The sequence below is a fragment of the Grammomys surdaster genome, unplaced genomic scaffold, assembly GCF_004785775.1.
Source record: "Grammomys surdaster isolate TR1022 unplaced genomic scaffold, NIH_TR_1.0 172, whole genome shotgun sequence".
Lineage (NCBI taxonomy): Eukaryota > Metazoa > Chordata > Mammalia > Rodentia > Muridae > Grammomys > Grammomys surdaster.
In genome coordinates, this window is record NW_021604620.1 from 523,578 (window position 1) to 536,600 (window position 13,023).

Below are 13,023 nucleotides of genomic sequence, written 5' to 3' on the forward strand. Positions count from 1 at the left end.
CACAGGACACAGTCACCCTCATGCCACAGGACACAGTCACCCTCATCTCACACTGCCTAAAGATACTGTCACATTCTTGCTAAAGATCATGTGGTTGGGTTGTTGTGACAGGGACCTCTGGCCAATGATGCCCTAGATTTCTGCCATCAGTTCCTTTGGGTCTCAGATCTGCCAACCACCAAGGACTGTCCTGGTTCAGGACAATGTCCTGGTCTTGAAACTGGCCTCTAATGGCACAGCTACCTTCTGGGAACTTGTATTGCAAGGTAACATCTTCACGCCTGTTCTCGCCCACCATCTTGGTGCTGATGTTCTTGCCAATGCTAGCGGTCTCCACAGCAATGAGGACACTCTTGCCCCTTTCCTGGTTCTGCTTCACCAGCCAAATAAACTTGTCACCATTCACCTCCGTGAACACAAATGTGGTGTCATACTTGACTTGGACCAATCCCTGGCGGATAGCGGTCAGTGGTGAAGGCCCAGTGCGGTAGCCTCCTGAGGGAGGAAGTAAGAGAGGATGGTTGCCAAGGTCTCCTTGCCCACCCTGCCTCCCAACCCCTAAACTCGTCACAGTAACAGCAAGAAATCCCACCCAAGCAGGGAGGCGACAGGTACTTCCCAGGCAGCCTGAACTGCTTTGTGACCATTAAGAACACATCCCAGCTTAGAACTGAAATGTCCAGGAAATCTCAGGCCCAGAGGCAGGGAGCCATCCATCCCAGCACACTGCCTACTTCCTGTATGGCCTCTCTACCTCTGCTTCCTGGATATTGGGGATAAAGGCAGCACTGACCTCACTAGTCATCAAGCATCAACTGAGCATCAAACAAGGTAGTACCCAATGGTACCTAGCACTGTAATTATCTGGACCATCACTAGCCGTTGCTATGGATCTAAACCAGTAGTGCTGCCTTCTAAAGCTCTGACATAGGAATAGAGAGGTCTCCTTGCTGTCATTAACAACTTAGTAAGCATTAGTCCTTCCACTCTCCGTTATACAGATCGGTTTGATTTTGCAAAGCCTTGTACTCTGGCCTTGCCAGGGCCTTTGTCTTATTTAACCTTCAATAGACCCTGGTCTCTTAACAGCAGCCAGCCCTGTGATTCAGTGTAGTGGGGGATACTGTGCGGAAGAGGGCTTCTAATCTAAACTTACATTTCTAACATGGCAGAGGGCTTCCCACTCTCTGCTGTCACCTTAGTTACAAAGCGAGTTGGTGGTGGGCTTCTAAAGCCCTTTCCACCTGGACATTGGGCTTCTACCTCTCAGGTAAATAGAAACCCTAGGCTGTGTGTAGCTTAGTCACCAAGGCTACTGTCTCCACCTTGACAAATACTACTGAGACCCCAGAAAAGACTGTGAGCCCTATAGCTGAGCATCTGTCAGCAAAAAGTGTGGCGAGCCCTTCTCCTTGCTGGGAGATACGGAGCAGCAGATCTCTGGAGGTTCCTGGCTGGCACCAATGGGAACTTGCCAAGCTGTGATTTTATCTTGGGGAGCCTTTGGGACATACTGGTTGGAAGAATACAGACACCAAAATATTTTAAATTGTAATTTGGACGTCTTTGGAGACCTGTGCCTCCTGCATCCGGGTACCCCTCCTCAATCTACAAGGTCCCCTGCCATCAGCTGGGAGCTGATGGTCCAGATAATGATTTTGCTCCTTGAAAGGCTGATGGAGGCCACTGTAAGGATGCCTGTGCCTGCCCAGGCCAAGGTCCCACAAGGATGCAAGAGTGGTGGAGTTGAGTTGGAGGGAACCTGAGGTAGTCTGCTCCTCCTGTGCCCCGTACAAACTCACCGTCGCTGATTTCCTGTGGTGTAGAATCCAGGACCTGCCAACCATCATGGCCCTGGGGTAGATCGTGCCTTTTCATCCAGGCATCTGTCCACACATGGAAATTCCTGTGGTAGTAGAAACAGCCCCACCAGAGCAAGCCATGTAGTTAGAGAACCTGTCATCATAGCCCTCTGAGGTTGTTCTGAAGATGTGGGAACCGTTGTCAACGGAGACAGGGACAGTTCTGAGTATCTTATGGAAAGCAGAGCTTAGAGCAGGCGGGCAGTGGGGAGAAACTCCTCAGACCCAAAGAGTCAAGAGGACATTTATTAAGCCTCTGCCAGATGAATGAATGAACAAACAACTGTAAATTCTTTTCCCCACTCAACTGGCTTCCGACTTAATTGATGAATACTTTTGTATCTGGACAATATTCCATATTCTTGCTTTTGTTTGCTTGTTTTTATGTTTTGTTTGTCAAGACAGGGTTTCTCTGTGTAGTTCTGGGTGTCCTAGAACTGGCTTTGTAGACCAGTCTGGCCCCAAACTCACAGAGATCCTCCTGCCTCTGCCTCCTGAGTACTGGGATTAAAGACATGTGCCATCACCAAGCTATTTTTGCTGTTTTTTAAGACAGTTTACCATATTGGTTAACAGACTTTGGTGTCTTCTACATATAATGCCAAAGTGAAAGTCCTGGTATGTGACCTGGACCTTTACAACAGTGCGTAAAGAACAGTGGTGGAAGCCATGACCCCACCCCAACCTCCAACCACCCCCCGACACACACTCACACACAATACCTACATTTTCAGCCTGCAAAGTGTTTGTGCACTAGGTCAGAGAACACAACGGTGCCTCTTGCTGACTGAGGATGCCAATTACCTCAGAGGGTGGAACACACAACCTGCCTCAGTCTAGTTCTGCTGGAGGCCAGAAGTAGATACCAATTCTTGGCCTTTGCCTCCAGGGATATTTATGTTTAACAAGTCTTCTTAGGACTTCTGGGTCACACTATGAGGCTGACTATGCAAAGTGAGTTTCTGGAATTGATACTCCTCACAACTTGAACCAGCCTACAGAGAGGCTGCAAGGCCCACAGGAGAACAGAACAGAAGAACAGAAGAGACCAGCTGGAGGGAGCCTACCAGACAGAGTCTCTGGTCATATGTGGAATTGTCTTGCCCGATTCATCCAGGTAGATGTCTACTCTGAGGTTCTTTTCTGTATCGTGGGCTGACTCAAAGTTAGTCACGCTGCGAGCTGGGATGCCCACTGCTCTCAGTGCTGAAATGAACCCGGGCAGGATGGTTAGCTTCTGTGGGAACTGAGTAGCCCCAGCCCCAACTGCAGCCTACCTGTGGTCAGGATTCCAGAGAACACCCAGCACTGGCCGTAGCGTATAGGCAGATTGGTGACGTGATACTTCTGCAGGATGGGTACACTGCTGGTCCACACATGCGGGGCAGTACCATCGGAATAGTCTCCTGTCCAATTTCCCATCAGCACTCCACCGTTGGCAGCACACATCTGACACGGGAGAGAACAGTGTTAGCATTTGTGCCCTTTCCAAACTGGGAGTTTATCCAGGGCAGGTGGGGTACCCAGAAGGGCCAAAGAACAAGTTTAAGATTAGGTCTGGCTACATAGTAAGACTCAGTCTCTCCTCATGTACTACCCTAGAGAAACCATCACTCACTGGGTGAGAGTAAAATGTCGGAGAAGAGCATCTACCGTAATCTGGAAAGGCTGTGTCAGTATGTGCATGTGGGACAGACAGACTGGCTTCATGTGTGTTAACCAGAATTATATAACAAGGTCTCTTTATGGATGCAAACCGCAACGGATATCTGTTAAGGTAGGCACTAAGGAGATTTGCAAAACTGCAAGCCACAATCCTGTCTTCACTACATTTTACGCTTCGGTAAGTTTTTTTAAGCACAAAAAAACACATTCTGTTAACTTGTAGATTTATTATTATTCTCTTAGCAGAAAACAGATTTATTGCTTTGTGTGTGTGTGTACATATATATACTCAGAAATAATTTCTAAATATGGTATTTATACACCTGTAATAAAATATTCATAAGTATAATCATAAAGTATAACTTCTACACATTTGTAGACATAAGCCATATAAATATAAGCTACTTGGGGTCCTTGGTACCTTTTCACAGTGTCATGATGTCCTGAGACCACAGGCTTTGAGAACTGCTGCTTTGGATACATAGACACTGGCTGACCGGCAGCAGTCAAGCCCCTGGGATCTCGTTATCGGATTCAGGGAGCCCTGCCTAAGCTGTTCCATATTTGTGAAATGGTGGTTTTGCAGGCTTTGCCTTGCCCTGGGGACTTCCATTTTACAGGCAGCACTTGACTCCAGGGTTCAAATGCAGAGGTAGGAGGATAATGTTTTAGCAGGCACAGACTCTACTTGTCAACACACCTGCGAGGCACAGACTGATACAGGATGTACCTAACAATAAAAAAGGACCAGTGCATAAATGGATGGCAGCAACTTAGAACCATGAGGGCACAGGAGCAACACGCTCCTACCAGGAAGACCAGGCCCAAGATCTGAGCAAACACCTTCATCTGGACTCGAACATTGCAACGGAGCCCTGTCACCTGTGCTTGCATGTATAAGGGAACTGATGTGGCAGAGCTCTCTTCCTCAGCCCTATTCCCACTGCTAACAGAACTTACTTAAATGGCTGCCAGTCTGGACCCTGTCCTGCACTTCATCCAACGGCACCCACTGTTCCACACTTCATTTCCACCTGTAACCCCACAGCTCTATTCTGCAGCACTTTCGAATAAACCTATAGCAAAGTTAGTGCTCTCTCTCTCTGTCTCTCTGTCTCTCTCTGTCTCTGTCTCTCCCCCCCACACACACACACAGAGGCATGGCAGAGATCCTTTGCCTCTCAGGTCTCTTCAGACTCCTTGGATTCTGCTGCAGCTTACTTGACCCTTTTGTGACCACTCTGTAACCATACATACATACATACATACATACATACATACATACATACATACATGTAGATATGTTGACTGTGTGATCTAAGAGATAATATTAGTAAGACTGAAATAAAAGAACATGTCCGTCTTTACTAGCAAATCAGGACTACTTGGTATGTTGGGCTAGCTGACAAGGTAGCTGACATAGCTTATGAATTTATTAGTCAATAAATTCTGACACTGTGGGAAGACAAACATGTCGTGTGTGTCTCTATCACAGTGCATTCAGGACAGTGTTCATCCCAGATGTGGCCAGGCTTACAGGAGGGAGAGGACCTCGAATATTTACACCATTCCTGAATGGCTGAAAAAGCCATTTTCCTAAGGTCAACTTAGAAGTGCCAAAGTTGGCCTTCTGAGCTCAAGTTTGAAAATCTGTGCTCAGATGGACAATGGCAGACATACATTCCTTGATAGTTTCAACTGACTGCTCAGCCGCAGCTTCCTGTGTGCTCCGTGGAGAACAGTTTATTGCTTGCACGCAAAGCGGAACCAGCTGGGCAGCTGTCGATGGACTAGCATAGCATTTACTCTATAGACTTCCAGGAGGCTGGGTATAGAGTCTGGCCTGTACCATACCGTACCAGAGTACAAATGGCCCTGGACACAAACACTGGATTCTGCATTTCACTGTGTTCCATGCCTTTCAACAAATCGAAGCAGCAGTTCAGGATGCGCTTCTCAAACTGTCGTGGAGATAAAGAAAGAGGGATCAAGAGTCTGCCGTGTCAGACAAGAAGCCACCCCAACTAACTTGCATTGCTTTTAGGGGTATCTCATCTACCAAGTATGACAACTTGCCCACAGTCTCCCAAAGATCCCCCACCTTCCACAGTAGAAACCATTTAAACAACTAGACACGAGAGAACAGTTAAGGACACCTAAAGGTTCACACAGCACTGACACTGAAGAGACAGGGGACTGGGGAGATGGCTCATTGGTAAAATGCACAAACTATACAAAGAGGTTTTAATAGCATGGGAGAAACTCCTTGGAAATCAAATTAGATAAATAAGACAAGCTGTCAAAGCTGTGTACAAGAAATATTATTACAACTAGGTTAGTATTACTAATAAACAATGAATGGGGAGGGGTACTAGAGAGAGAGTTCCGTGGTTAAGAGCAGAAGACCTGGGTTCAACTCCCGGTACCCACACAGTGGCTCAGAGCCAGTTCCAGGAGATCCAGTGCCCTCTTCTGGCCTCCACAGGGACCAGGCAAGCACATAGTGCAAAGACATAAACACAGAAAAAGACACACAAAACATTAAAAACAAAAAATAGGGAAGGCAGGTTAGTTTAGTAGTAAAGATGCCTGAATTTGATCCTCAGGCTTCACCCCATGGAAAGAGGAAATTAACTCTTGAAAGTGGTCCTGACCTACACACACACACACACACACACACACACACACACACACACACACACGGTGGCATGTGTGTGTGTGTAGGGTAGAAGATCTGAGGCCAGTGCAGGATTTAAAACCTACCAAAATCACCAATCCTTGAGTTTAAAAACCCACTAATCCCTGAATTCAAAATCTCACTAATCCCTGGGCTCTGCCTGAAATCTCACCAATGTCTACTCTGGGAATATCCAACCTGAAAACCTCTGCCCCCAAGAAAGCATCTACAAAGCCTGCCTCCTGCTCAGTTCCCTGCTGCTTCTTACCCGACCAGAGGCAGCCACCCTCTTGTGTGAGGTTTGTTGTGTGGTGTGACTTCGTGGTATTCCTTGGCTGCAGACTGCCAGAATACCCTTCAGAGCTGTAATACTTGCAGTGCACCCATACACAATAATGCAAAACCGAAATATTCTAAACTGCACAGTTGTCACTAAGGGAACTGGCCACCTCTGTATATGTTCTGTGGTTCCTTTTTTGTTCCTCCCCCTCTCCACTTGATATTTGATTGCTTTAGGTCTTTTTGGTTTTGCTGCTTTATTGAAACAGGGTCTATGTAGCCTCAGCTATCTTGGAACTTGCTATGTAGAGCAGGCTGGCCTCATTGTCATAGAAATCTGGCTGCAGGATTAAAGGCACCTGGCTCATGTAGGCATATTGAGACAGGCTGTTACTACTTACCCTACCCTGGCCTCAGATTCAACCTCTCTTATGTTTATATTACAGGTACACACCAGCAAACCTGGCCAGTGTGTTTTGTGATAAGCAGGGTCTGTGAAGCTCAGTCCTTTCGGGCCAGTTTCACACTTGTGAGGCAAGTGTTTCAGCTGAAGTGAACCCACTTTCCTCACAGCCTTTGCTTGATAGCCCCTAAGAAAGAAGTGGTCCATCAGGTGTGCCTGGTGCAGCCACAAGAAGACAGTCTATATTACCTGACCAAAGGTCCAGGGCTTCGCTTTAATTTGTTTGGCGAAACCCACGTACATGTAGCCAGTGTCATTAAGGATGTACTCTGCTCGCTCTTCCTCACTAGCCATGAAGACAGTGTCATCTGGAGCAAGAACACACACACATGTTACTGGCCACCCCTGAGATAGAGGCAGGTATACCATAGGTTGAGACAATACAGGTAGGGGGTATGGATACATGAAGCAGGAACAGTCACAACAGTACATGGGTCATGCCTTTATCCCAGCACTTGGGAGGCAGGGGCAGGTGGTTCTCTAGAACTCTGAGGCCAACCTGGTTTACACTGAGAGTTCTAGGACAGCCAGGGCTACACAGAATGACTCTGTTTCAAAAGCAAAAGTAAACAGACAAAAATCGAAGAACTTTCAAAGTATGAACCAGGTATAAGGCTCACTCACTGGAAAAATGTGGGGGAAGGTGAACATGAGCAAAATCGTCATTAAGTATAAATCATAAGTCATTAATCAAAGAAAGACTCCGGTGGCTGGAGAGATGGCTCCGAAGTTAAGAGTACTTGTTCTTGCAGAGGTCCCAAATTCCATTCCCAGGATCCACAAAGTGGCTTACAAATATCCTTAACTCCAAGTCCACATACACACATGCAAGTATACATGCACATGTGTGCACTCACGAACACATGCATAGGTATACTTGCACTCATGTACACACAGACACACTTGCACACACACTGATTTAAGTGTTAGAAGTTAAACAAACAAGGCTTTGGGGCAGTTGTGAGGAAAGATCAGAGGAGAACCTGTTTGACATGTCTCTGGTCCAGGGTTTCTGGAGTAAGGCTGGTGTATTAAAAAAAAAAAAAAGGGGGAGGACCCATTTGGATGGGCAGGGAAGGCATGTACGTGGGTCTGGAGGAAGTTGGGGGAGGAAGGTAAATAACATCAAACCAGATTGTACAAAGCTCTCAGGGAACTAACACAAACTGTGAAACATTAATTTAAAATTAAAAAAATAAAAATTTGAAATAAAAGATATCCTTGAATGACATTTGTATAAAGGCTCAAGGGAACCACAGGGAGGAATAAGGTAGACAGAAGAGCTACATTTGCAGATGAGAGGAACCACTGTTGAAAGTCAAGTCCCACCCTGGAATTGTGAAGGAAGGAGTCACTGGGGCTCCCAGAAGACTCTGAACGGGGCTGGAACCAGAAGCTGGCTGGGTTTGGCAAGGCAGTGAGGAAAAGCTGAAAAGGCAGAAGAGACACGGGTCCATGGGCCTGACCACTAGAGGATCTAACTGTGCCTGGTCATGTCCTTCAGCTGGTTGGAGAGTTACATGAGAGCAAAGAACAGCTCAGGGACTCCACACTGCAAACTGGGTGCAAGCATGGGTACGTCTCGCAGAGTCCCACAAGACCTGCACGTGAAGGGGACGCATTCCACAGCAGAACTGAATCCTGAGTTACCTGAACACCACGGATTGAAGAGAAGGAAGAATTCTTCAGCTTTAAACTGATTCACAGTCAGCCCGTACCTTCCCACCGCGGAGTCCGGAGCGCTAATGACGTTCAGTACAACCTGCACGAAGCACAAGACATGGTCAACTCCTTCTTCCCTGACTCAGTGCTGAATCCTTTGACGCCTCCCAGAAGAATCCTCAGTCCCAACAAATCATCCTTTCTAGAGTCAGGCCGGGAACCAGGGCTACCCCAATGTGAACAGATACAACCCACAAGGCAGCAAGGTCTAGCAAGTCCCCCAGAGTGACGGGTGAACTTGGGTCTACAGCTCAGAGGTGTTGTTCATCTCAAGCTCTATTCTCTTCGTGCCTGCGTGCAGACGGTGCCACCTCCCAGATTGTAGGGTAGATCCTCCAGCTGTGATATGAAGAGCCTGACCTCAGCCCCTGTTCTCTGCAGGGGCTGCGTACTGCTCACAGTAGAGCACTTGCCTACTTGCTGGAAGCCCTAGATCTATGTTAGTCCTGAAGTGCATCAAGCATCTTCAAAGACACCCAGACTGCTGCCCAGTGCTTAGGGTAAGTAGTAGCTGGACAGGAAATTAAGACATAGACAGTGCTAGAGCGGCACTAAGAATTTTATTTCCTATCATTGCCACACAATTCAGGGTCTTCCAAATCTACAAGGATACTTGTTCTTAGAAGGTGTCTTTTAGGAACAATGGCGGCCAATTCCAATGCTAGCTCTGTCTTCTACTGGTTGAATGGCGTTGCTACTTTCTTAATTTCTCATGTGCATCTGTTTCCTCGCTTAAAAACTTGCTAACTCCCTTCCCATCTCCCTGGAGTGGTTGTGTGAATTAAATGAGCAACACAGGGCTGGAAAGGTGGCTCAGCGGTTAAGAGTACTGACTCTCCTTCCTGAGGTCCTGAGTTCAATTCCCAGGAACTACATGGTGACTCACAACCATCTGCTGTGAGATCAGATGACCTTTTCTGGTGTTGTCTGAAGACAGCTACCGTGTACTCATATACATACAGTAAATAAAATCTTAAAAAAAAAAAAAAAAACGAGCAACATATGCTCAAGGAGTAAGAAGGAGATTAAGCCTCCTGGAAGGTAAAATGTCTCCACCCTCAACCCATAGTTCCATGAGAAAAGTGTTCCTGAGCACCAACAGGACCGTTGGGATAAAGTCCTTCCCCAGGACTCAGGTGGCAGAACTCTGGGCTAGTAAGACTTTCCCGTGTGTTCCTCGACATCATTCATTACCAAGCAACACAGGAAGTTCAACCTTCCATGGCACAGGTAACATCAGGCTCCCTGCACAGGGCCCTACATAGGTGTTCACATATTTGTTTGTCTGTTTGTTTGTTTGAAAACAGCAGCAGGCTGGAGAGATGGTTCATTGGTTAAAACCCAAACTGCTCTTGTAGAGGACCTGAGTTCAACTCTCAGCACCCAAGTAAGGCTGCTCACAGCTGCCTGTAACACAGCTCCAGGGGATCCAGGTCCTTGAGCACTTGGCTTACACATACATACCTCAGGCATACACATGCACTTTATACACACACACACACACACACACACACACACACACACACAGTTGATTGGTAAAGTTGTCGAGTTTTGTTAAGAGAAGGGGAGGAGAAGCCACAAGTCTCCATCTGCATTTGAGTTTAAACGCAGCAGAAGGCCCCGAGGGAAGAATGGACAGCTGTGCTTGAGGTAAGAAGTGTTATCTTTTCTTTCCTTCTGCTCTCCCTCCCTACTTCTCTCCCTCCCTTCTCCCCTCCATTTCTCCTCTACTTCCCTCTCTCCTGTCTCTATCTCTCTGACTCTGTCTCCTCTCTTCCCTCCCTCTACCCTCTCTCTTTGAGTCAGGGTCTCTCTCTACAGCCCTGGCTATCCTGGAACTCACTGCAAACCAACCAGGCTGGTCAGGAACTCACAGAGATCTGCCTGCCTCTGTCTCCAGAGAGTGCAGGGAATTAAGGCATGCACCACCCTGGCTCTGATGGATTATTCTTATTCATTTTCTTCTGTTTATTTCCTCCAGTGAATATATATGAAAGCGAGAACTGTACAAGCCATCTGGCTAGTCACAGTGACTGTGTGCTTATGGGTAAGCAAGAGGGAGCTGAGGTACCCAGAGCCGTGGCTATGCGTAGGAAGCAGCATTACACAGTTGGACGGCCAGGAAGGGATAAATAGGCAATTCTCAGTTGAGTCAGAGAACTATTTAGAAACCACCAGACAGTACCCCAACACTATGGTCCTCACCTCTATGCCAGACTGTTTGGCAATTTTCACCTGCCAGCCCTTAGAATGGTGGGATGTCATAGGATCAAGCTCCACCACGTACAATGGGATTTTACTTCCTGGAAAAACCAATAGGAAAGTGAGTTTTGACGCCAACCCCAGTACAGCCATCTTTGCCTACCACTCCTTCCAAGCTCCTGTTGTGCAGCCCTCAATTGATAGTTGGTCCCTCTGCCTTGACAGGGCTCATGGTCTTCCTCCACCTTGGCTATCTGGGTTGCACTGTTTGCTCAAATTAGGCAAGGCTATCCCATCTATATCCTTACCTATAACCCCTAGGGCCTTTTGCATGTCTCTATCTGTTTTGTTAAACTGTTTAGCCCTACCTAGTATAGTCAATACAACATACATTAAACTAATTATCTCCCTGCCAAAGTGCAGTATGTGAGTATGTGTGCGTTCGTGCGTGCGTGCGTGTGCGTGCCAGAGGTCAACATTGATCCTAGTCACTCTCCATCTTTTTTTTTTTTTAAACAAGCCCTCTCACTCAATTTGGAGTTCATCAATCAGCCTAAGTGAGTTCTAGAGATCAGTCTATAGCTCCACCAAATATGCACGGTACTTCTTGGTTTTCACATGGGTGCTGGGGACCCAAACTCAGGTCCTTGTGCTTGTGTGACAGGCACATCACCGACTAGACTTTCTCCTTAGCCCCTCAGGTTTTGACCGCTATTATGGTTTACCTCAAGCCCACAGGGCTACACTACAGTGTCAGCAAACAGTCCTGCAGTTCACCTCTATCACGTGTTCCAGAACCCTCGAGGACAGCTGTCTGATTGACTGGCTTGGCTGCTCTGACTTTTCCCTGGCTAACTTCACTGTGTGGCCAAGGATTTTACCAACTGCAGAAGTAGTGACGGGTGCAGTTCTCAGACTATTCTCAGCATGGGGAAGCTAAAACTTAGGGATCGAAGTCACTCTTGGCCACTGCACACTTAGAAACCTCTGGTCCCATCCTCCACCCTGCTCCTGGGGCTGGGGACTCACCGGTAATGAATGTCACCTTCAGTTCATCCTGAGACTGGAGAGGTCTGTTTAGTATCACCTTCAGGGTGAATATCTGTCCACGCCTGAGCACGAGTTTATTGGTCTGGTAGTCAGACGTGCGGTGAGCAGCAGTATTCAGCTTTTTCTCCACATTCACAGAGTAAACGACAAGCGCTGTTAGCACACAGTGGGAAGACACAAGTTTAACTCCTAACTCTGACAGTTCAGGGAGGAGAAGAGGGGTATATCCCTGGGGGTTCATGATAATCTGAGATTTGGTGTCTGTGGCTATTTGAATAGGAATGAATTTATATATTTGAATGGTTGGCCCATAGAGAGCGGGGCCACTACTGGGAGGTGTGATCTTGTTGGAGGACATATGTCACTACGTCAGTGGGCTTTAAAGTCTCCTATGCTCAAGCTATGCCCAGTGTTGCACACAGTCACTTCTGCTGCCTGTGGGTAAAGATGTAGAACTCTCAGCTCCGTCTCCAGCACCATGTCTGCCCACATGCCACCATGACAATAACGAACTAAACCTCTGAAACTGTAAGCTAGCCCCAATGGAATGTTTTCATTTATAAGAGTTGCCATGGTCATAATGTCTCTTCACAGCAATGGAAACTCTAACTAAGACAGTCTCCTATCTTTAAATAGGTTGTGCGCATACTGTCCTCAAAGGATTACAGAGGATCGAACTGACAGATAGAAGTCATAGCCCTGCCAAGCATGTCTACCAGTAGCTGTTAGGTGAGCTATTAGCTGCTCACCCTCCCAGGCCTGTAAACTGGTTCCTGGGTGCTGGTGGGGAGTTGGGGGGAGCGTCTGACTGCTCTCCGTCTCCATCAGCCCAGCTGTTGGCCTGTTGCAGACAACACCATGAGGTGGGAGTTCACACCCCAGAGGAAACTGTAGACTATGAATTTGCCAGACTCAGCCTTTTTATCCAAACAGTTGTGGCTCCAAGAGCTCCCATGGTCCAGTGAAGAGGACCAGGGCAGTGTGGAGGGAATCAGCATCTTCTTCCCACTGAGTCCCTTCTCTAGTTTGCTTCTGCACAGGAGCTCAATTGATGAAGGAAATGACAAGCCCTTTCTGGGTGCAGTCTCTCTCTCTCTCTCTCT

The 13,023-nt window shown here is 47.3% G+C and overlaps 1 protein-coding gene across 1 annotated transcript in view; it reads right to left on the minus strand.

The window, feature by feature from the left end:
• Tgm4 (transglutaminase 4) overlaps nucleotides 1-13,023 on the minus strand; it is a 28,482-nt gene that overhangs the window by 10,625 nt on the left and 4,834 nt on the right. Inside the window, exons 2-10 of the mRNA XM_028767285.1 lie at nucleotides 11,900-12,073; nucleotides 10,874-10,971; nucleotides 8,597-8,708; nucleotides 7,136-7,254; nucleotides 5,387-5,488; nucleotides 3,140-3,311; nucleotides 2,930-3,068; nucleotides 1,803-1,906; nucleotides 244-495 (exon numbers count right to left, since the gene is read on the minus strand). Coding sequence (XP_028623118.1) covers nucleotides 244-495; nucleotides 1,803-1,906; nucleotides 2,930-3,068; nucleotides 3,140-3,311; nucleotides 5,387-5,488; nucleotides 7,136-7,254; nucleotides 8,597-8,708; nucleotides 10,874-10,971; nucleotides 11,900-12,073 — 1,272 coding nt within the window. The remainder of the gene's footprint in view (nucleotides 1-243; nucleotides 496-1,802; nucleotides 1,907-2,929; nucleotides 3,069-3,139; nucleotides 3,312-5,386; nucleotides 5,489-7,135; nucleotides 7,255-8,596; nucleotides 8,709-10,873; nucleotides 10,972-11,899; nucleotides 12,074-13,023) is intronic.